At 35.0% G+C, this 24044-nt stretch overlaps 1 protein-coding gene across 6 annotated transcripts; it reads right to left on the minus strand.

The window, feature by feature from the left end:
• Positions 1-282: 282 nt before the first annotated feature.
• Positions 283-23527, minus strand: LOC145691107 (uncharacterized). 6 transcript variants are annotated; one of them, XM_081766801.1, is made up of 4 exons: positions 23417-23527; positions 21250-21339; positions 7709-8213; positions 283-3357 (listed from the first exon to the last, which is right to left on the minus strand). In XM_081766801.1, exons 3-4 carry the CDS (start codon positions 8134-8136, stop codon positions 2352-2354), a joined length of 1434 nt encoding a protein of 477 aa, XP_081622927.1. In that variant the 5' UTR covers positions 8137-8213; positions 21250-21339; positions 23417-23527; the 3' UTR covers positions 283-2351. The 6 variants fall into 6 exon arrangements, with proteins under 6 accessions (XP_081622927.1, XP_081622928.1, XP_081622930.1 ...); XM_081766802.1 differs by lacking the exon at positions 23417-23527 and adding an exon at positions 23069-23374; XM_081766804.1 differs by lacking the exon at positions 23417-23527 and adding an exon at positions 22079-22813.
• Between the last annotated feature and the right edge of the window lie 517 nt (positions 23528-24044).

The raw sequence follows: 24044 nt of genomic DNA on the forward strand, positions 1-24044 counted from the left end.
AAATAAGTAATTAGTCATACGGTTCTTATGATTTAGAAGATAAAATAAGGAAATGGAAATAAATTTTTTCCCGGGAATGTGTGCTAGGGAAAAAACCCGGGAATATTCCCATTTTTTAGTTTCCTTCCCACAGGGAATATTCCCACTGCCCATCACTAAACATGAGCCCTCTTTGGGACACTAACCCGGGTCTCACTCGATAGAGACGTGTAGGCTGATCATTTCTCGAGCGATTGTGATACGAATCAGATTAAGTGAGACAAGGTGAAGTCAGCGCGAGCCTTAGTGCAGCGACCCTAAGATCGATGACAACAAGCCTCACTACCTCTAATGTACACCTCTTGGTGCGGGAGCTTTATTCAGGTATTAAGTCTTAAGGCCATACGAGTACAAATGCAAAATGAATACCTCTGTCCACTAAATAAAATAAAGGTAAATTAAATTGCTCCAACCAATAGGTTTTATCCTAGCACAGTTAAAATAAAGTACACGATAATCTGTGGAGGCACAACATAATACAAACGGTGGTAAACACTAAAAGAAATAAAAACGCATTGTATAATAATGTACATTACGTATTTAAAAGTAACTTGATAGAAAGGTAATATGTTCGTTGATATTAAGCTTATACTTTAGAAAAATAAAGTGGAAATTACTAAGACAGCTTTGCCAGCAAAGTTGAAAGTGTACAGAAATATTACTACAGTTGTCCTCAAGGAATGCGAAAGATTTAAATTTTCCAATTATAAAACTGAAAGATGAAAAATACAGTAGTTATGTGGAATGACTATTTTACGATCAATGAGAACGTACGACTATAAAGAGGATAAATACAAAAATAAAAGAGTACGTTAAAATCAAATACGAAAATATTCCCAGCTATCTCCAAAATAAAAACTGCGCCATTACTCACATAACTTCTCATTTTCCCCTTCTTTCACTAGTTGACAGGCCGAACAACCTTTCAAACAAACTCATAATCACCAAGAGATAGATATGTACTAGCCTAAATTTATTAGTGCTCGTTCTGCTAGAAATAAGGTACTACTTGTTCTTCTCGCGGTTAAGATTTTTTCTCCAAGAAAGGAAAAAGTCAGAATGTGTTTAAGTTCTTAAATCTCTCTATAAAACTAAAAAGAAATTCAATGATTTTGGTACAAAATCATGTATTGAAAATGCACTATTTTTGCTATTAGATAGATACAAGTTAGATATTACAGATAACCTCTTAGAACAACTTGTGTCGAAGAAAACACGGTGCACTTAATTAGCCTTTCCTCAACCAACGATGATTCTGCATTTGTAATGATCGAAAAATTCTTCAGAATAGTTTTAAAATGTTTTCAGCTGTTCTCCGTTTGGTCATTTATATTAAAGGAATGAAATGATTTTGTCTATATTGTATTCCAACATTCTTTACCACAATAAATTTTATCATTTTCTCAACATATAGTTTCTAAAATTTCCTGATTCACAGAAGCATTCGGTATGTTCAAAAAAACACGAAATATATCTACAAAATTAAAATTGATATCACAAAAAGAATAGATAGTTTAGCAATAACCAAAATTCAAATATGATTTCGAAACTTTAATTATATCGCCAAAGTTGTCACAATTTAAAACTGATATACTTAAGAAAAAGAAAAATCAGTCTGAACAAACACATTTATTCATCCGAGGGATCCATACTACAATTCTAAACCCTGTTTTCCAAAATCTTTTCGAAAAAATGGCGAAGAAAAACCAATTCAATACGTTAAATGAAAAGGGAAGTATAAAATATGTGAAAGATCGACAACCATACCCCTAAATTCTTATACCATGAGTGCTCACATTATGAAATAAACCACATTAATAATAAAAACATGGTGTATGACATGAAAAGAAAACATAAATTTCACATTTGTAAAACTTCCCTTTGCGGTTTCAGAAACGAATTAACACAGTTCTAATTAATAATTTCTGCATTCTGTTAAAGCATTGAATTGATATACTAAATGTATTTTAACACAGTGAAGGTATTAATAAAACGAAAATTTCTTATAACAACCGAGAAATACATTATGTATTTATTCAATGAATACAGTTGTTTTAATAAAAATACGTAGAGAATGAATCCCCTGCGCTGGCACGAGAGTCTTTATCTGCATTTGATTATTAGTATTTACCGAGTGATATTCAATCAAATAAATTTAAGAGCTCCAATCAAATACAATGTCTACCCGGTATACTGAAATGTGACTAAATAAATATTTGATAAAGTTTTCATTGGCTCTCATTTAAATTACAATGATCTTCAACTCTCAATATGTTATGATAAACGTGCTTTTAATATTAATGGGCATCTTTCTAAACCACCTTGCCTTTCTGTTTATGAGTTAACATATGTTTCGCTAAATTTGATTTTTGATTACAGCCTTTTCCACACACCTCGCAAACATGAGGTTTCTCTCCTGTATGAGTTAACATGTGTATTGCTAAATTTGGCTTTCTATTGAACCTCTTGCCACATTCCTTACATATAAACTGTTTTTCTCCTGTATGAGTGAAGGAATGTGCAATTAAATGTATTTTTTGCGTAAAACATTTCCCACACTGCACACACGCATGAGGTCTTTTACCTGTATGGATTAACATATGCTTTGCTAGGGATGATTTTGAACTCAATCGCCTTCCACACGTTTCACAAGACTCAGGTTTTTCACCCGTATGTGTTAACATATGGGTTGATAAAGATGATTTTTCAGTGAATCTTTTCCCACATACCTCACATATATGAGGTCTTTCGCCTGTATGAGTTAAAAAGTGCTTTTTCATGTCTGATTTTCTAGCGGATTGCTTGCCACATACTGGGCAGGAATGTGGTTTCTCATTTCTATGTTTTAGCATATGTATTTTTAGATTTGTACTTGTTAAAAAACGCTGACCACACTCCTGACAACAGTGAGGTTTTTGACCTCTATGCGTTAATATGTGTAGTTCTAAACTGAATTTTCTTGTCAATTGCTTACCACATTCCTTACAGCTATATCTTTTCTCCCCGGTATGTGTCAATAAATGTTTAGTTAAATAATTCTTGTCAGCGAATCTTTTACCACATTCCTCACAAATATGAGGCTTCTCCCCTGTATGGATGAACATGTGCCTTGCTAAACATGCTTTTGTGCTTAATCGTTTTCCACATACTGGACAAGAATTACATTGTTCGGTTCTATATGTACACATATGATCCATTAAATCTTTTTTCCGATCAAATATTTTTCCACACCCCTGGCAAGTTTGAGATATTTCATGTTTTCGTGATAATATTCCATTGAGTGTGCTTCCAATATGTGAAACAAGTGTATTCCCAATTCTGAAAAGGGTACATTTCTTAAAACTAAAGTGGAACTTAATCCTCTAAATTTGAAACAATTATAATATAATGAACCTGTATTATTATTTAAACATTACTACTTTCATAATAAACTATTTATTGCGTCTAGCTGGAAATAACACACTTCAACTATTACAAAAGGCAATATCTGTGAATTATTGTTCTCCGTATTAAACAAATTACTGGAAAAATCATTTCTAAATGATTTTAATTTTTTTTTTTATCCTACGTTTAGAACAACCATACAGAGAAGGAATCTCAAATCTCCAATAAAATCGCTTTGGGAAAGATCATACAAATAAAACATTTCTTGATAGAAAGAAACAGACGTTTACTTAACAGTGTGTCCAAAAATGGTCAAAGGGAGACTCAATAATGAATAACAGAAGACGAGGGAAAGAAAACATGAGCTGCCGTTGCTAGACAAATTGCGTTCTCACCTATTAAACCGTTCTACAGAAAGAAGCTGAGCATTCATATCTCGTTCAACAATGCATGATAACATTTGTAAAAATTGCATATTAAGGCATATAAAAGGGTAACTTGGCAAAGACATGAACCATCGTTTTCAAGTCGCCCATACCGTGTTGACACAATTTCCAAATACTATAATTTGCTTATGAGTATTTCTTTCATATGTGTATGCAATACACCGCAGTTTACATAGGAGAAAAGCGTTTCTTCCCAACAGGTCCGTATTTAGTTAAGTGCTATTCTGTGCTCGAGCACAGGACGGCAGAGTTTAGAAGGCTGCAAAATTTTAGATTTTTCAAATTTAATGAAGTGAAATCTTTAAGTCTTACGTCCCACGATTATGCCGGCTCAAGTAAAGGAGCCTGATAATGAGAAAAGGATGAAACGGTGTAATGATGAGTGGAAGGAAACGGGAGAATCACGAGAAAATCCACGCACACCGTTTGTCCACCAAAGCTCACTTGGCGCAAGCTGGGATCGAACGAAAAACCCCATGCACCAAAAGTGAACGCTCTACCACTGAGCCACCGTGACCTTCAGGATTTTTTAAAGATTCACAATAAAGCAATTCAGACCAGGTTCCACAGATTCCCGGGCTAGCTCGAGAAATTATGCTAATGCTTTTACTACGCTCTAATTATAGTAGTTACTAATTAGCTAGCTTATCTTATTATTTTTAAAACGTCATCCTCTCCCATCCTTACTTAAATAGGTGAAAATGAACATCATGAAAACTGATACCGTTAAACTCAGCGACGTCGACAACTATAAATTCCACACTAATATCTGTCGTTTTCGATTACTTTAGAATCTCGACCCCTCTCTGGAGAGTGGAGTATGACCTTGAATGGGAATAAAATTGTAACTATTCATCTCAGCGACCCCAAAAACTCTTAAATTCAATTCTGATAGTGGTCGTTTTCAGGGGGAGGGAAATTATTTAACGCACAAGGGCGCACAATATATAAATACGGGCCTGCATTTGAGCAAACGAAAATCCACATTATATAGAACCAACTGGAAACTGAACCAGCATAGCGTCGTGATGTGGGCCGTGAAGACATCAAGGTTCATTTATGAATTTCATTTTTCTCAGAAATATGTAGATATGTAATATTCTTATGTAGATGTTTCAAACGTCCATAGCTGCAAAAGAACCTAATCATGGACCTAATCTCTGGGTGTAACGGCAGTGCTATCAGCCCATTTTGCTCTTCAGGTGCGTAGTTTGACTAATGAAAAGTTTCCAGGCCACTCATTTGACAGGGGTTTAACATATATGTGCTCACTCAAAGGTTTCCCATGAAACCTAGCACGAAAAAGAAATGTTTCAAATATTTTTTTTTATCTCACTTTACAATTTAAATCTGTAATAAAATCGTTCTCCCTGATTTAAGTTCCAAAAAGTTAATCCCATCTTACCCCCAGGACGACAAAGGCCAGCTAATTTTAACACCGAATCTTTAGAAAACAATTCTTTATTTCGACTACATTTTTTTTCTATGTCTACTTCTAGGTATTTTGTAGTCTCAAGTTAGAAAAATTCGCCCTGAATAATACCGATTAACATATTCCTAGGTCTCTGCGTATTTATCTGCTTCTAGCAAATAACGGTAGAACTGCTCCTCAAGGAACAGAAATCACGTAAACGCTGTTGCAAAATCAAATACTCGCACTATGGTCACATGATTACCATAGTCATAAGAAAAATTAAAACTCATTAAATTCTGTTAGGTAATTCTAAATATCACAGACAAACGATTTTAAGTTTACCGTGCAGTCAATACAATACGAGTTTACATAAGACATCAAAGCAACGTTCCTGACAACGACATAGAGTAATTCTACACAAACTGCCATAAGTGAATTATTAAACTAAACTATTCGACAATGTGTGCCACATAAAAAAATATATATGAAAACTTCTTTCAAGTATTCGTATTTGGTATTATTTACATATACAGAGGCTAGACAAAAAAAATTAAAAACACTTCATACAGGACACGTAAGTTTGGCCCTTCACTGTACAACACGTGTTGCGGTTGCCGATCGTTTTCTGTTTTCAATGTTATGTGGACCTTCCTCTTCAGTCAGCAGTAACCAGTTCATCTGTGAGTGTCGTGGTGTGAAAGTGGTGCGGTAAAATGGGCGACCTGACAGACTTCCAAAGATGCATGATCGTTGGTACCCGTCTGATTGTAGCTTCAGTGGCAACAGAGGTGAACATTGTGGGGGTATCGAAAGGCACTGTGTCCAATGTGACGAGGGCATACACAATTCATGGGCAAACGACGTCTGCAAACCACAACAGTGGTCGAAAAACAATCATGTCAGATAGGGACCGGAGGGCATTAAAAGGGATTGTAGCAGGCTAAAAAGAAGACCACTGCAATGAAAATTACGTCTGAACTCCATTCCGGCCTACAGAACACGGTTCCATCGAAAACAGTGCGACAGGAACTTCATAAAAATAAACACACTGCTGAACAAGACTGCACTTATTTAATATAAAAACACATTTACATGTGACGTTTCGATCTTCTAGCCAAGATCCTCATCAGACTGTGTCAGTAGGAACTTCATAAAATGAAAACTCATAGTAGGGCCGCTATCGCTAAACCTTTGTCACAGCACTAAATGCGAAGAGGAGTATCCAGTGGTGCAAGGATGATAAGGTGTGGACTCATGAGCAGGTGGAAACACGTAATGTGGTCCGATGAATCAACCTTCACCTTGTTTCCAACAACCGGTCGTGTTTACGTATGGAGAACACCGTCGCAGGCATATGATACGAACTGTCTGCTCCAAACTATAAAGCACGAGAGTGGTTCTGTTACAGTAGGAAGTGATATCGTGGTTTTCCGCAGGTCCCATCATAGCCCTGCATGGAATGATGAATGTTAAGGCGTATGACGCCATTTTGGGGACCAGGTTCTACCCATGGCCCAAATATTGTTCCCTGATGGTCATGGCATCTAACAAGATGATTTGGCACCCTGTCACGCTGCAAAAACGATGCAATCATGGTTTGAAAAACATGACCAGGAGCTACCACACCTCCACTGGGTCCCAAAATCACCAGATCTGAACATCATTGAGCCATTGTGGTCTGAGTTAGAAAGGCGTGTTCGGTCTCATTACCGTCCACCACCATCGCTTAAGGAACTGGAGCATGTTTTTGAGGAACAATGGTACAAAATTCATCACACTACGATTCAGGAGCTGTATACGTCCATTCCTCGCCGAATTCAAGCTGTTTGGGATACAAAAGTAGGACCCACACCATACTAGGTATGATTTTCACACTTTTGTAAACATTTTAATTTTTTTGTTCAACCCCGTACATTCTCTATATAAAATAGCATGACACATTCAGGGCGCCTGAAGACAAAATTATATAAAGTTTTGTGTTCTAATATATTTCATGAGTTAGGTGGTCAAAAGTGGCGCTTAATTAATCAATGTCTCAGAGAATTTGTATTAGGTAATCTGGTGATTTAATAATATTTACAATATTTCTTCATGGCACAACTAAGTGAATATTCTACTTATGAGATCCATTTTAGTAAAAAAAAAAAAAAAAACCATCTTTCTTACCATAACTCAGAAGCACATCCTTTGCCCACTCGTTGTACAGATGGAGTTCCTAGCAACTTCCTCGTGGGTTTCAATTATTATTTCAATAGCAAGATGTTCCACTTACAGAACTAAAAATCGACTGTCTCACCCCTTCCCTTATTCAACTATTTGAAATTACATTTAGTTAGGAGAAGAAAGAATAATTAACAAAATATTGTAAGTGGAGAAAATAAACATTTATGTAAAATTATTAACAAATGAACACATAATCACGTACCTGCGTTGCTCAGCAATGCAACCTGTTTCTCGACAATCACTTTCTTCAACGTTCTCTTCGGTCTGCCCGCCTAAGGTGCTAGACGTGTGACTGCTTGACTCTCCTGCAGTCCCTATTACATCACTGAAATTTGTATTGATAAGAGTCTCGTTACTGTGAAAATGTTGGTTATTTATGGTTAAATGAGACGTGCAATTAGGCACGGAAATTTCTCTTAACATAGGAAGTTTTATGTAATCATTTTCTTCCGATTCTCTTCCTTCTTTCTTACATTCCAAACCTGATATAAACGATGCTGAAGGTGGATCTTCACATTCCAACTCTCTCACGTTTCTATTATCTAGTTCATAATTGCAATCTTCAACAGATACGTTTTCTGTATTGCTTTCAACTTTAACAAAAACAATGTTGGAACAATCGAAAGCCATTTGATTAACTAAATTATAATTTACGTTGTAAACTCATCAATTCTTCAGCACTTCCTATTTCATGGAAACAAACAATTCTGAAAGTATTAAGAAAAATTTTTATCATCATTTAGTATTAAATTTAACTAAGCAAGACATAAATTTGCGATAGTTAAAGAGCTTCACTTGTTATTCAACAAATTTTACATGCCATCTTGACTCATGTTGAATGTATCAATTTACTCACCTCAAAATATTTAGCCCGCTTGAAATTCTAAACACACACCTTCACAATATTTTCTGAACATGGAATGACGGATTTAAATGAAGTACGCACAACGCGACTGAATAAATATACAAACATTCTGTTAACTGAGTAGCATTAGGATGAATTGGCCTAGACAAAACCACATAGGAATATAATCCATAATTTGATGAAATTTGCTTCGTTTTTCCAATACCAAAATTAAACTGTTGATATTCTCAAAATTCCAATAATGAAAAGACCTACGAAATCATTAAAAGATAAGTTACCCTATTTGGACTAAACCCGCTTCTTTACACGTAAGTGACGAAAACCTAACTTGTCCTGGTAAGTGAGCCAAGAACAACACTCTACTCTCTCCACATCTCAAATAAATTGTAAAGAAATCCTAACGCAAAAATTGTAAAGAAATTACAGTACAATACTTCCAGAAATAGAAGTGAAATTGAAAATAGTAGTCACTTGTTTACACCGTAACTTATTCTGGCAAAAAGAAAATTAGAGTAAATGAAGAACTTATCGCATACTAAAAGTAAATTTGCATATACAACTTATTCCATATGAAAAAAGGCCTATATTGGACGTTATTACTGATTCTGATTACGAGGTTGGTTTCTAACATTTGTGACGGAATACTTCTGAAGAGGTTGGAGTGTTCGGAAATATGTAGTATGCAAATGGAAAAATGAAATGAAATCCTTAAGTTTTACGTCCCACGGTTATGCCGGTTAGGCTAAAGGAGACGGTGATGATGAGAGATGAGTGAAATGGTGGAATGAAAAAAGTGGGAGGAAACGGGAGAACCCCGAGAAAACCCACGAGCACGGTGTTTGTCCACCACAAAGTTCACTTGGCGGAGGCTGGGATCGAACCCGGGACCCCAAGCACCAGAGGTGAACGCTCTACCACTGAGCCACCGCGCCCCCTAGTATGCAAATGGAGTATGAAAGCTACAAAAATGAAATGGTCTTTCTAAACTACTGATTCAAACTACCATAATACATCATAATTACATGAAGAATATAGTACATTCTGTAATCTCAAATGTCATGTACAGAGAACCCTCCATTTCAAAACAAAAGATAATAATGAACTCACTCAAATTGTTAATCACGCTGTTCGTTATTATTATTATTATTATTACTATGCATTGTTGGAGAAGTATTATTTTCTAGATACTTAATAAAATTATACATTTTCCCAATTCACATCGAACATTTCCGACTTAACAATAAATAATCTTATTTATTTATTTTTTCAACAATCACCAGATACAGCTCAGATTTTATACTGGATATCTAAAAACAACCAATGGAAAGGATATGAGAACGTATTGGTCGGGGCCTGTTTTAGTTGGTACCATCGCGGCATTTGCCTAATAGGACTGAGAAAAGCCCTGGAAAAACCCAGTCAGGATAGTCGGCAGAGGGAATCAAACCCACGACCTCCCGAGTGCAAAGCCAACGCTCTAGCACTTGAGCTACTTCGCACACACCGTCTTCCTCATTATATACAATATTGAATAGACGCCTGTTCGCTGACGTCATGGTAACCACAAGATTGCCTCGTACTTTTAAGCGTGTTATTTACTCTCACCAAACATTGTCTGTGTTGTTAAATTTTCTCCGTGTAATGCTGACTAGCAAACCATGAAATATTTTATGTAAAGAGCAGTCTACAACGAAAATTCTAACGATTCTTCTAATGTATACTACGTCATTATCCGGTTTTGCGCTTTCTAATTCATTAGATTATTTAGAAATTTAAACGACATTAGAGTTTCTAAAAACAGCCTTAGAAGAATAGGTTCTCCCGGAGAAAGAGCTCGTGAAATTGAGGTAAAGACGGCACATGCACTTAAAAAATTGACATTTTAAAATTTCTTCTTCAATCCTGTATAAAAAATGAAATGAAACTTTATAGTTTTACGTCCCACGAATAAGCCGTCTAGGATAATGGAAACGGAAATATGATGAAAAATTAATGAAATGGTGGAATGAACTGGAAAAAGCCTGAGCAAATCCACGCACACGGTGTTTGTCAGCCAAAAAGCTCACTTGGTGCGAGATAAAACCGAACCAGGGACACCATGCATCAGAGGTGAAAGCTCTACCACTCAGCCACCGTGGCCAATTAAATCCTGTATATCACAAGAAAGATTTTGCAGTCTGCATAATATTGCATGCGTGCATTTCATCACATGTTTGTGTCCCCAGGCTTACTTATCATTCCACTTAATATTTCTTCATCATCTCATTTTATCTAGTACGTCCCCTAGACCGGAGGAAATACTCAAAGTACAACCTTTTCTATATATGTAGAGTACACTAGTACAGAAGGATGCACACAATGCTAAACTAACCTAGTAGCCTGACTATTAAATCCTCTTCCTACAACATTGATTGTTCGATGTGACGGGCATGGATCCAAATAACCTTCAGCTGGGTAGTTTTTACTATAGTAAACTCCTGCATAGAAAAACGAGAAAAATGTTTTGGAAACTTTATGAAGATCTAGAAATGTACGGGAACTGCGTCAAGATAGTGTCAAGATAGTTTGAAAAGTTAAACACAGCAGTAGGGTACTGGTGAGGCTCCTAGGAAGTTCATATCAACGAACAAAAATGCCATCACTCGAACAGCCGTCTCTTCAGTCTTTCTTCTGAATATCCCTTTGCATGATTAAGTGGTATAGCCTAAAACCTTGTCCATGTGAATCCATACATTTAAATCCCGTCACAGTACAAGACACATGCAAGTGTCTTACATAGGGTCGGGTCCATGAAGTTTTCCTAGAAGTAAGCTGCGTTTGCTTTATTTATTTATACACATTTCTGGGCATTACCGGCATCTATGGATTTAACGTATTACGAAAAACGTCACTCGGTGATCACGCTGTCCGGAAAAGGAAGAAATATTCCGCAGAGCGAATTGGGATCTGTATATTACGTACCATTCCGACATTTGCCTGGTGTAAAAGAGAAAATCCAGGAAAAGCTACACTCAAAGTGGCTGGAATGAAAGAACTGTTACTACTTTTCGACCAAGTGTCCCCACCGAGAATTGAACGCAGGATCGCTTCCACTAAAGGAGAATGTGTTAGCGACTATACATGGCGGTGCCAGTACATTGATTTTTGTGTTATACATTGATTTTCGACGAGTGGAAGCATTCCCCGATTGCTATAACCCACCATTACCAGATGTTGCTGCGAAAACCTTCCCTAACACTCTGACATAATGTCAAAGCGACTCTTCTAGCCTCTTTGACTGTAGAATACGGATAGAACTTAGTTCGTATGACCTTGGTAGACTTGCCAGTCATTAAGGTATACACGCAAATCCATTTCTCCTCTGCGAGGTATGTTTCTGACCCTTTCGAGCATCTTCTGGACGTGGCGGTGTCAGTGGTGCTATTTACACGCTTTGTGCACCGCTTGCAATGCAGTGATCTTCCAGTTGGAATCTATTTTCTTGAGACACCATGTCATGTAAGAAAACTGTTCTAGCCAGAGATTGTCCTGTGTCATTCCTCTCCTAATGGCGACCACTGTATTGGAAGTTCGAACGGACTGATGTATTTTCTTCCTTTATGACCGACTACGTATCGCAGGGACCAACTGTGCACATCGTCAGATGACGAGGTTTATGCCAGCTTTGCTGACAAACAGTCATCATTGTAGCGTTACACTGTTCCTGAGTGGCCATAATAGGTACCAGGAAGTCCAAACAAATCCCAGTTAGAAAACATGTTACATTTGACTTCGTCGTTCTATGGATCATGCTCAACTCATACTGTTATCAAGTACAACTTTCACTGTAACTGGTAATGCTCTGGAACATACGAGCGGTGAAATGACGGTATTGTGAGAGTCGAATAATTTTGCCGTAGGCAATCTTCTGTAATAGAGTTTTCCAAATTTGCAATAGTTCTAGTAATATCTACTTCTTGCTGCCATTACGTTAAAAGCCACAGAAACAGTCTCTCCTCAGCTCTTATTCTACACAGGTATACTTGTAAGCAACCAGAACTCTACGAAGTTCTTCGATTAGCTTTTATTGGTGAAGCTGTTTGGAATTTTTTGAAAAGAATTATAAAGGTATTTAAAAACTAGTAACTAATATGATCTTCGCAGCACACTATACAGGGATTTAATTAGTTTTCTATTAGTTAATCAATTATGTATTAACTCATATTTCCTCATTGTTTTAATATTGAAACAATTTCAGGGGTGGCAACTAACTAGCTGAGGTGGCTATATTATATTGAAATTGGGTCCGAACAACGTATTCAAAAGAAGTGAAATGAAGGAGGCATAAAATCCTTTACCTTATTATTGAGTTTTTACGTCGCTTTAACGTCATTCTAAGAAAGACTTTATACGCACCACAGATAAAATAATGTATATAAAATTTTTATTATTTGAATCATTTTTATTGCCTAGCACCTTGGAAATAAAGAAACACTTGATATCATATTGAAGAGATATAAGAAAATGTAGGTGCTAAGACTATAAAAGATACTGCAGAGAAAGATGGGGAAGGAACACCGAACAATCTTCCAGGACGCCACCTTAGGCCAGAAGCTGAAGTTCTACTTGTTCGTTTGCTGACACGAAAACACATGGATCATTCCATGTCATATCAGTCAGCAAAACGTGAAAGTGACACCCACCAATTTAATTTTGGTGTCCTTTTATACAGTTGTTAGGAAAACGGAATCTTGTAAAATAGTTTATAATCCTATTTTAAGATTTTATAATTCTTTGCTAAGGTATAATTAACTAACCTAACATCCCTCCATAAGCTCGAAATATTATACCTCTTAAGTAAAATTTTTAAATCTCAAAGCAATGTATGTATGTGCATGATTCATTCACAGAAATTGAGTAACATAAAATTTACAGATAATTGAAACAATACAGATATATATATTATATTTTCACAGAATAACTTAAACAAGATAAACTACTTAAGACACTGTACCACTTAAAATAGAATACCTTATGTAGTTTATATTATTACATTTTCATTAAAATGCATGTCCTATGGGAGAAATGAGGCTTAAATACTTCTCACGACCCTAATTCTGAAAAGAACAGGCATTTCAACTAGTTTGGAATGAAAAGCAATGGGACTAGAATACCTGTTGCTCTTGTAGAACATACTCGCGTATTACCGTAAACAAAAAAAAAAAAAGATACAATAATTTTCTTCATGGCAGTTAATTACAAATCAAAAAAAAAACTTCAGTTAATTACTCTGCAATTTGTAATTAATGTCAGTTAATTATAAACCGAATATATAATTCTCTCATCATGAACAGCAATCAGGTCGTGAAGCTCCCGAATTCTATCTGCGTATCAGGTGAAACGAGTGATTTAACGTACAGATATAGTATGTTACAAAGAGGCTAGCCAAAAACTTCTATCTCGAAATGCATTAAATAATGAATGGCGTATTATCGACTCAGTCAGAAAGCATCTTATAATGAATGTTATTTCATCGCCATTTGTGGCCTTTAAATCGCACGGAGCGTAAACAAACACAACAGTCAAGGTTTCAAAATCGCATCTTTTAGCATTGTCTTGATATTATGTTAAGATTCATATATCTCTTTTTTGACTGACAAAAATAAATTAAGTATTTGTTCATTTTTTTTTCAATTAACGCATACAAGAGGATCCACAGATACAGGTAAGACATTCATTCTCTTTGTTCTTGAAACCGTACAGGGATAGTTTTTTTTCTTACAACGTTTCTGCTAGCTTTTTTCACACTCTTGGTGTGTCTTTCTAGTCTTTTAGCGAAATTGTTTGATTGACTAGCTGATTGTACATGTCCGAAAAATGACCATAAATCAAGCAGTCATACAAAGAGGTTAATACTTTAGTTTTCATCTGGTCATAATTTGATTATTTTTCATCCTGAAAAAGTTATATATAATAAGAGAAAAGTTATTTAATTTTCAAAATACCCAAAAATCTGTCGGGACAGAGGTTCTAGTGTTAAATTCCCTGAAACTAGTTGTGCTAATCGTAAAACGTATTCCAAAAAAAAATGGCAATTGGAAATAATTTTAATAAATTCATTCCCAACATTTCAATTCTTCCAGGAACGACCTTTTACTGTAAAAAAAAAATCATAAAATTAATAAATCCGTTTATTTATTTCTGGCTTCTGAAATTGTGATATCCCAGTATATGACGAAACTTAAAGGAACCTTCAGTTACAACGGCTGGCTCAAGAATTTGAATCCTAAATGTAATAAGAGATTTTGTACTTATTCTATATTACAAGGAATTAGCCACCTCTTTGTTACTCTACAAAATTATATGCTTCCTTCTGTCTGGAAATAAAAAAATAAGAAAATGTCAATGGTGCAATTTGTGTCCCATGAAACACAAATGGGGCTTTACGAATTCCACTGTGTCGCTTTCTAATTCATTTTCTTTATTGAAGTTCAATGACTGACGATTATGCACCGAGGATAAGGGAGACTGTGATGATAAGATGGATGATAATGATGGCAGGTTCGAATTGGGACGAAACAAGAGAATCCCAAAAGAAACTCACGCACATAGTGTTTGTAAAGTACGAAGACTGCTGACAGGGAGTAGGAATCGAAGGAAGAACCCGCACCAAAATTGAGTCACTGCGGTCAATGTGTACAATAGAACGTGCATACTTAAACAGTATTTAAACACAAATGTATTTTCGAATATAAGTGTAAACTTTAACAAGATCCAATTATGACTAATAAAACTCAATTCTACAAAATAATTAGCTTAGTTTTCAAAGAACCCTATGTATTTCGCAATTATGATATGAAATCGCATATCACTTAGATGATGCCATACTCTCCTATATTTGAAAGTTAATCGACTTCAGAAGTACTGGAGTTCAAAATTCAAACATGTGCATGCTTGTTAACGCTAAAAATTTCACAGGAATATGTTTGCCCACTCGTACTTTTACTTCAGAATGGTATGTTTAAATGTAGTACTTTGATATCAATTTTGAAAGGTGCTTCACTCCAGATTTCAGAAAGGACACGTATGTCTGCCCTCATTTGATGTATCATTTTAGATTAGAATCAGAGAAAGACAAAGGATAATTACGTACTTTTAAGCTCATATTAAGCTATTTTAAAGTACAAGACTCAGAATATAATATTGAAGTATATTGTGTCGTTTGCATTCTTTAATAACAGGAAACGTTACGACATTATATGCGCATATATTTCTTGTATTCAAAAACGACTGAACGGGAAACAAGCGTATTGAATATGACAGTGATATGGATTAAACTCTCCAGTTAATTTACTTAAATTTTTATCTGTCATTAATTGATGGAAAGATTTAAATAAGAGATCAAATAAGTTCTTTCACACTCATCTTTTCGGATTGATATACAGTGGATGAAATTAGTAATTTTACACCCCACACCTTTTCTCTTGTACTAGAATTATCTTTGACAGATCAACTTAAATCTTTAGTTTCAAAATTCAGATGCCTGTGTGTAATAAGACACTTAGAACTGGTGCTTAATTTCTTTACCTTATTGAACGATATATCTAACTTATCAGTATGTACTTTAGGTCACGTTATAATTATTCATTTAGATTTTCCACTATAATGGTGAAGTTGATATTTGGTATGGGACACATTAATTAATTTTGGTAATTCCGCCTTCTGGATCAAAGTATAGGTGTTAACATAATACTTACACTTAAGAATTCGTTGATATACTTCAACTTATTTCGAACAGCTACATTATGATAGGGATGTATTGCTTGAGTCGACAATTTTTGCATTCGGTGTCTAACGATGAAACCGATTCAAGTGTGACACGAAATTGTGGACGAGTTTATGCGCAAACGAAGTGTTTTTGTGTACAATGAAACCCATTAAAGGGAAAAACCCACGATCTCCACCGTTCCGGAGATATAGAGGAATAAGGGGAAGGTTGGTGCGCAGATATTTTGCAAATTGTGGCTATGTTGCCAGTGAATATGTTTGAAAACTGCATTGAAACCTTAAGAAAGATGCACCAGGATGGAATATAAATGGTGTTGAATGTTGATATGAGTTGCGTAGCTTTTACCCGGGGCCGGAAAAAGAAGGAGCTTGAGGAATAGCAAATGTCATTGACACGAAGAACAAAAGTTCATGATATTATATGCTAATACATCATGTCGATAATTCGTAGAAAACGAGAAAAGGTGATATAAAAACGTATTAATTACATTACCAAAAGAATAGAGACGTTATTGTATGAAAAAAATAAAATTGTTATATTTTGTGCAAAAGTACTATAGGAAAAAAAGAAATAATATGAATCATGAAAACATGTTGTTGCAATCGTAAGTACGACAGTGTGTAGTTGTGTGACATACATTAAAACGCAATGTATAGATCAATAAGAAAAATAGTCTTCAACTTAAAAAACGAAAACCGGTACGCCTTATATACTGTATAACATATACAGTTTCGATCGGTTAATAATTGTAGAAATTATAAATGTTTGGAAAGTTCGGACGTCCACCATGTTTTACATTTTTCATCCTATTTGACTGATAATACTTATTCGTTTCAGCGTATCAAGAAACCTGAACATGCTTACCTGACACGCCTATTTCAGGCAACAAGCAATTCCGGTATTTTCGCCTTCTCAGTCCAAAACGTTCTTCCTCTAGAATTTTTATGGACTCTTCGGTTTTGTCTCCCTTGTCTAAGCAACGTATTACTACAGTTTCCTGGATGAAGGAATTATTCATTTTTAAAAGACTCTTTTACTTGTACTAACACTACATATTTAAAAATTCACAAAATATCTCCGCACCAGCCTCTCCCTTATTCCTCTATATCTCCGGAACGGTTGAGATCGAGAGTTGTTCCCTTTAAAAGGTTTAATTGTACACGAAAACACTTCGTTTGCGCGCAAGCTCGTGCACAATTTCACGTCACACTTGAATCGGTTTCCTCGTAAATTAGACTTCAAAATGCAGTACATCAGCTCAAGTGTAATGATATACATTTAAATTAGGAAAATTTCAAAATATTTTCAACAGGTAAAAATTTCATACTAGTGCATTACACATGATTCATGGTTAACATGTAACGTATATGTGAACCTGAGTTGTAAAAATAAGATAAACAAGATATTCAATGATCAAAAAAGAAAATTAAATACAAGTCTTCCTGGATTTCACATCTCAGAAAATTATCCAAACTCCTAGCACAATAAGATTTAAAAGATAAAATTAAAATCGTTATTACGCACCAAAAGCACTTACAACAGTCCACTGTATCCCAATAAGACTTTAGCATCATGTAGGAGCCAATCTAAAAATAATAATTAAATCAGATAAACATTCAAAATCCGTAACATTGTCTCAATCGATAAAAATGTTATATTCAATCTATTTGAAAACAAGAAATATGAGGAAAAAACGTCATAGCAATTCTTCTTATTAAAGAATTATAACAACTATGCAATATGCATCAACGTTATAAGCATGTTAATCAGCTTTCTCTCTCTCTCTCGTTTAAGGTGAATCAAGGGTTAACCAATGTGTCCCAATGTAATAATTTTCAATACGTTTGCACTCAATGTCATATTCTTAAATATTAACTTATAGGGCCGCGGTTGCTCTATGGAGGAGAGATCTCCTCTTCAGCGTGAGGTCCATGGTTTCACCTCTTGCCAGGTGGATTTTGTGATGAATAAACATCGTGTGCGTGGGTTTTCCCAGAGTTCAATTGGTTTGTCCAACTTACTTCATTCCAACATTATTTTCCACCTCTTCATCACCGTCTCCCTTGGCCTTGCTCATTATCGTGGAAGTCAAACCAAAAAAATGAACTTGCATACCATTCTAAAGTAAGAGTTTATTTGAACTAATCATATTCTTGACATAAATCAGCACCCAAATGCTCAACAATTTTGAAAACAAGTACACTAAAAGTACACTAACATTCAAACGTCAAAAGCACGTACTAAAAATTCAACTAAGACTTTTAATATAGAAAAGGACGTATAGTTCGTATGCAGAGCATGACAGGCAGGAGAAAGAAGGTCAACTGCACAGCCTAAAGTGGTTGCTAATAGTAGAAATGAAATGAAATTTTTGAGTTTTACGTCCCACGGTTATGCCGGTTAGGCTAAAGGAGACGGTGATGATGAGTACTGAATGAAATGGTGGAATGAAGAAAGTGGGAGGAAACGGGAGAACCCGGAGAACACCCACGCACACGGTGGTTGTCCACCACAAAGTTCACTTGGCGGGAGCAGGGTTTGAACCCGAGACCCCTAGCACCAGAGGTGAACGCTCTACCACTGAGCCACCGCGGCCCCCGCTAATAGTAGAGTTACTATTCTCTGCAGAACTCAAAAGCAAATAATCTATTTCTTCAAATGTACTCAGAACTTTGCCACAAGTAAGGCACGTGCTTTAATAACATACGAATTGTTTCTTTTACTCGTGTACGCGATTACCCAACGTCGTTTACGCGCCTCTAATACAAGTGCTGTGCTCGTGCCTTCACTCAAATATAGCCTAAAAATTACAATAAAAGATACAAACTATAATATTGTCTGGGATGAAATTGACACGACAACTGTAGTTTAAAAAACCGGTTTGCCCAAAACAAACTAAAATTAAACGGAGACAAATCTGCATCTCTAAATTTCCGTCACATTCAAAATAAGCAGTGCGTAGAAATTGATATAATGTTAATCATAAAATAATGTACTCAAACTCAACCAAATTTTTGGGACTCTGGCTAAATCATAATCTCTCTTAGGAAACTCACATTTTTTCACTGACCTAAAAACTCAATAAAATACTCTATGCATTAATATCAATAAAACATGTTTTACAACTAGCCACGATTCGTAACTTATACGTAACTAGACACAATTCGTAATTTCGCGCTCTTTCAGTCTTTACTTACATATAGCATAATTTTCTGGGGAAATTCTAGAAAAAGTAATATGGTGTTCCTGAATCAAAAAAGGTTTTTAAGAATTATAGCAGGGGCCAAAATACATGACACATGTACGCCAATATTTTAAAAATATAAAATTTTGCCATTGCACTCTCCTTACATATTTCTACTGCTGCTCTTTCTCAAAAACAACATTGAGTTATTCAACTCACAATCAACATATAAATATGATATCAGGCGTAAGGATAAAATCCCCAGAAAACAGCACTGCACAAACGAATACAATGTTTATGGATACCATATCGTACAATAAACTTCCTCAGTATATTCGAAGGACAGAACAAAAAGAGTTCAAGAGGTTAAAGAAAACATACCTTTTCCAGCACAGCTTTTATTCTGTAAATGAATTTTTAGATTTATTCATTAATTTGTCAATTGATAGTTGGGGCTGTATATATTGTTTTGCACTGCTTTTATATCGTAGATGTAGCATACTAGTTTAATTCAAGCGGTATATATTTGTCATTATTACGTATTTTATATTCTTGTACCTTGACGAGTCTTATTCATACGCGTGTAATCATGCAATATGTATGACTAAAAAGACGAAATAAATGAATAGCAATCATGCTCTTTGGTGACAAGTAGCACAAGTTGGTTGGAGGTTTTGAAAGATGGTTTCAGACTTATAATCAGCCCTCATAAAGGCAGTTGGCACCCACTAATGCAGCACCTAACGAATGGGCTTGTACTGTAACTTAACACTACTACAGGTAAAGCGATTACCTGAGCGATATGTATATTTTTAATCAGTTACTTCAGTTTCTTAACTAACAACTTCACAAAATAAATGCCGAAATTACTGTGTGGCAAGTGTCTTTTTCACACGTATTCCTTTTTTTAATCATAAACATACAATTCTTCCACAGCTCGTAAAACTATATCCAGGTTAGTAACTAATTTTCAAGTTTTTTTTTTTTTTTTTTTTTTTTTAATCCCGGATGATAAATGTGAATTCAAATAGTATCTCGGTAAGCGGAGAAGTGGAAAACAGATCGCTAAATGCTCGAAAGAAAGCTATACTTGTGACATTACACTTTCTTTAAAGTTTGGTGTACATTTAACTACTGCAAAACACCGTAACTCACTTTTAATAAAAACAAAAACCACTAGTAAAAAACTAATTAATTCCTTCCACAGAAGTCAGTATTGTACAATATGACAAAGGTTCGTCGGGAACCTTTAAAAAAAAAAAACTTTTGTAACTGTTTCCGACACACAAACTAGTGAAAGCAGAATACATTGTGAAGAGCAGTAATGGAGTTATGTTTAGCAGAACAGGTTCAGAAGCAAGTAAAAGCATACAACTTACAGGAGAAATCGATGATGCAAGTAGTTAAACCTAACATAATGTAATCTAAACTACCTAATATAAGTGGAAATAAGACAAATTCTATCATTTTTGGGGGGAGAATTTTGCTGAACTCTTACCTTAACATAATGTAACATAAACTAACCTAACCTAAACTTACCTAACGTAATGTAAACAGAAATTAGCTTTAGAAAACACAATTCTAATATTTGCTACAAACAATTACTGGATATCTACCAAACATTAGCCCAGTAATCTTTTAAGTTTTAGTAAAGGAAAGATGGAAACAGAACGGTGAAATTTATAATAATACCGGTACTATTAAGGAAGATCAATGAATAAAGATCAATATTACAAAATTGTAAACGGACACGTTGAGAAAACATTCAAAAGAACGAGTTATTACAATGAATCATGTGTGACGCGAATCACACCATGCAGTTAATATGTACAGTACATTAAAGAAAAGACTTCTCTAATATCATAGTAGTTTACTAATATGAACTTCTATATGGCAAAAGAATTACGCTTAACCTGAAGTACTAACCTGAAATACGTATGAAAATCGGCGTACTTATAGACGGTAACATTAATGTAGAAAGACACAATGTTGAATACAGCTTTCTTCAGTCAGTAGCTACAAAATAATAATAATAATAATAATAATAATAATAATAATCGTCAAAAAGTATCAAACTAACTGAAATACCTAGGGCTTTAAACTTGTCTAGTCAAACACTGCATTGAATTGTTTGTACGTTATTTCTGAGTGACAAAATATGCAACATTAAATAGTTGAATGGCTTGAAGTTTTGCGGAGAAATACACACAAGGAACAAAACACTAAATCAATACATATTTGTCGAAACACTTATTATAAATGCAGTAGAGAAATGAGGCAGCACTTACTGTAAATATTGTTCATCACTAATAACCATACTCAGGAAAATATCATTGCAAACAGGCTTAATTTATTGGTGCAGGTGTAGATTTGGCGCACAACATTTAGGAAGATTCACAAGAAAAGATCAATATTTTCCATGAAAAGACATGTTTACAAGAAACTACTTTCTGCAGACGACAGAATTAAATACAAAGTAATAAAGCTGTATTTTAAGTTTATAAGGGTAGGGCTACTAGTGTAAAATCATTACAAAAGCTTTACGATGGATAAAATAAGTGAGTGAGTGCATATGAAGGATGAATCTGCTAGATTCTATTTGACGCCGGTAGCGTATTTCTGCAAGGTGCAGAACCTGTATTTTATGTTTACAAATAACGCGTTTTCAAAATGAAACCATGACAACAGGTATTGAAACTCGTATCATTGCCAAAAACCTCTTTTTTGCACTACCCTCGCTTACGCGTATACTTACCATCGCTGAAACGGATGCTTCCTTCGGACGCACTCCCGCGCTGTCCCATCAGCTTGACTCTGCTCCGACGCGTTTAGGTTCCATTCATGCTTTATATTCGCAAAGGTGGATTTGCTCTTTGGGCTGTAGTTTTTTAGGTACACATGCGAAGGCCGTACTTCCAGGCAAATCGTAAAACACTTGTAATTTTTTTTTAACAATTATTCTGGTGCCCCCCTTGAATTTTATCTACACCAAGTGAGATATTTCCTCGTCGCCCAATGGAAACGCCTTAGGGAACAATAAGAAGGAAATTAGTCAAATAATTATAATCCTTTAACAATTCTTTCTAGTGGTGCGCCAAAAATAAACCTGTACGAGATAAACATTCATACATACTAAAACTTTAGCAAGGAGCTTCTTAAAAATATGACGTATACTTATTTTCGTACAGGTTTACTTTAAGCACACCATTGGAAGTAATTGTTTAAAACGTAATTCTTTCACTAATTTCTTATTGTCTCTTAGAATGTCTGAAATGGACTAAATGAAAATATCTCATTTTTCATACATAAAACTCAAGGAGAAACCAACAGTAATTGTTGAAAAATTATAATTCTTTTGCGATTTGCGTATAAATATGCCTTCCGGATGTACGGCATAAAGTCTACAATGAAAAAACAAAGCAACCCGTGGTAGATGAGCACTATGCAGTACGAATAATTCAGTGCAGTGCGAAGTTGATGAGTGTGCGTAGGTAGCAGAGGCGTCAGTATGGTCACTATGCGTAAGAACCAACTAACTGAACAATCTGATGAAGCAAATATGTTCAGTTAGTTGGCGAAACTGTTACACAGTTATTATTTTAAAATAAACGTTTCTTAGTTCGGTTATTTGTTTTTGTAGTTCTATTTATTGGAGATAGCAAACCTAATATGACCCAATTAATTATTGTAAAGTAGTGAATTAGAAGCGATAAATCTGTGATTCCAACTTTAAAACATTACTTACATATTCAAACTTTAAAATGTACAGATCCTACATGCTCAAAATTAATAAGAGAGTAATTTAGATATTCAGTAATATGATCTTCAAACAGTGGTTTCGGGCAAAACTGCTTAGTTCCGGGACCCTGGTTCTTATCTCCGCTTGCGCCGCCGGTTTCTACGTTGCTGACCTTACTTCTACTACTTGTTAGTACTAAATTTCGGATATTCGAAATTAATGGACGTAATCCTTACTGGTGTTGTGGTTGAAATACAGATTTAACTTTGTAAGATTTTTTTTTTTTCGATGATTTTAAGAAACAGTTTGACACCAGATCTTCTCAAGCTCATATATATTATGCTTAACACGTACCACGTGAGACGACTTCTCATTTGGTGCTCTCATTTCATATGATAAGATACTGTATCTTCATGCTGGTTACCTTATAGCCCATATAATGCTTTAGCACACAAACACGTACAGATGTATCAGATTACATCTTCAGTAGATAATTAAATTTTGTCACAAGCTTAAAAGAGTGCTATTTCTCTTAATATGAAGAAAATTGAATGTTGTGTTAATTATACCAAGATGATTAGGCATACATACTAATTCCAAATAGTGTTGTAAATAGAAAAAAAAACCGTTCGTATTTTTTCAGAAATGTACGTTTTTTTTAGAAAAAAAACATTGCCTCTCGTTTTTTTTCTAAATTTCGTTTTTTTTTTTTCAAATAGTCATTTGTAATGCATCTTACGTCTATTTAAGTATTAAATATTTTTATGTAGGTATAATCACCGTAAAATGCAACATAAATTAAACGCTAGATACTGATACGCTATAAATATTTTACAATTTACATGAATACCATACCTATTAACAATTCGGGTTTCAGCAGTTTTCATCAATATCAACTAAGAAATAAAAGTAGAAATGAAATTTTGTTTTTTCGTGAAAGCAGACCTTTGATAAGTACGAAAATAATATCACGAACAGTATA

Source organism: Thermobia domestica, chromosome 7 (genome assembly GCF_964235325.1).
Source record: "Thermobia domestica chromosome 7, izTheDome1.hap1.1, whole genome shotgun sequence".
In the NCBI taxonomy this organism is placed as follows: Eukaryota; Metazoa; Arthropoda; class Insecta; order Zygentoma; family Lepismatidae; genus Thermobia; species Thermobia domestica.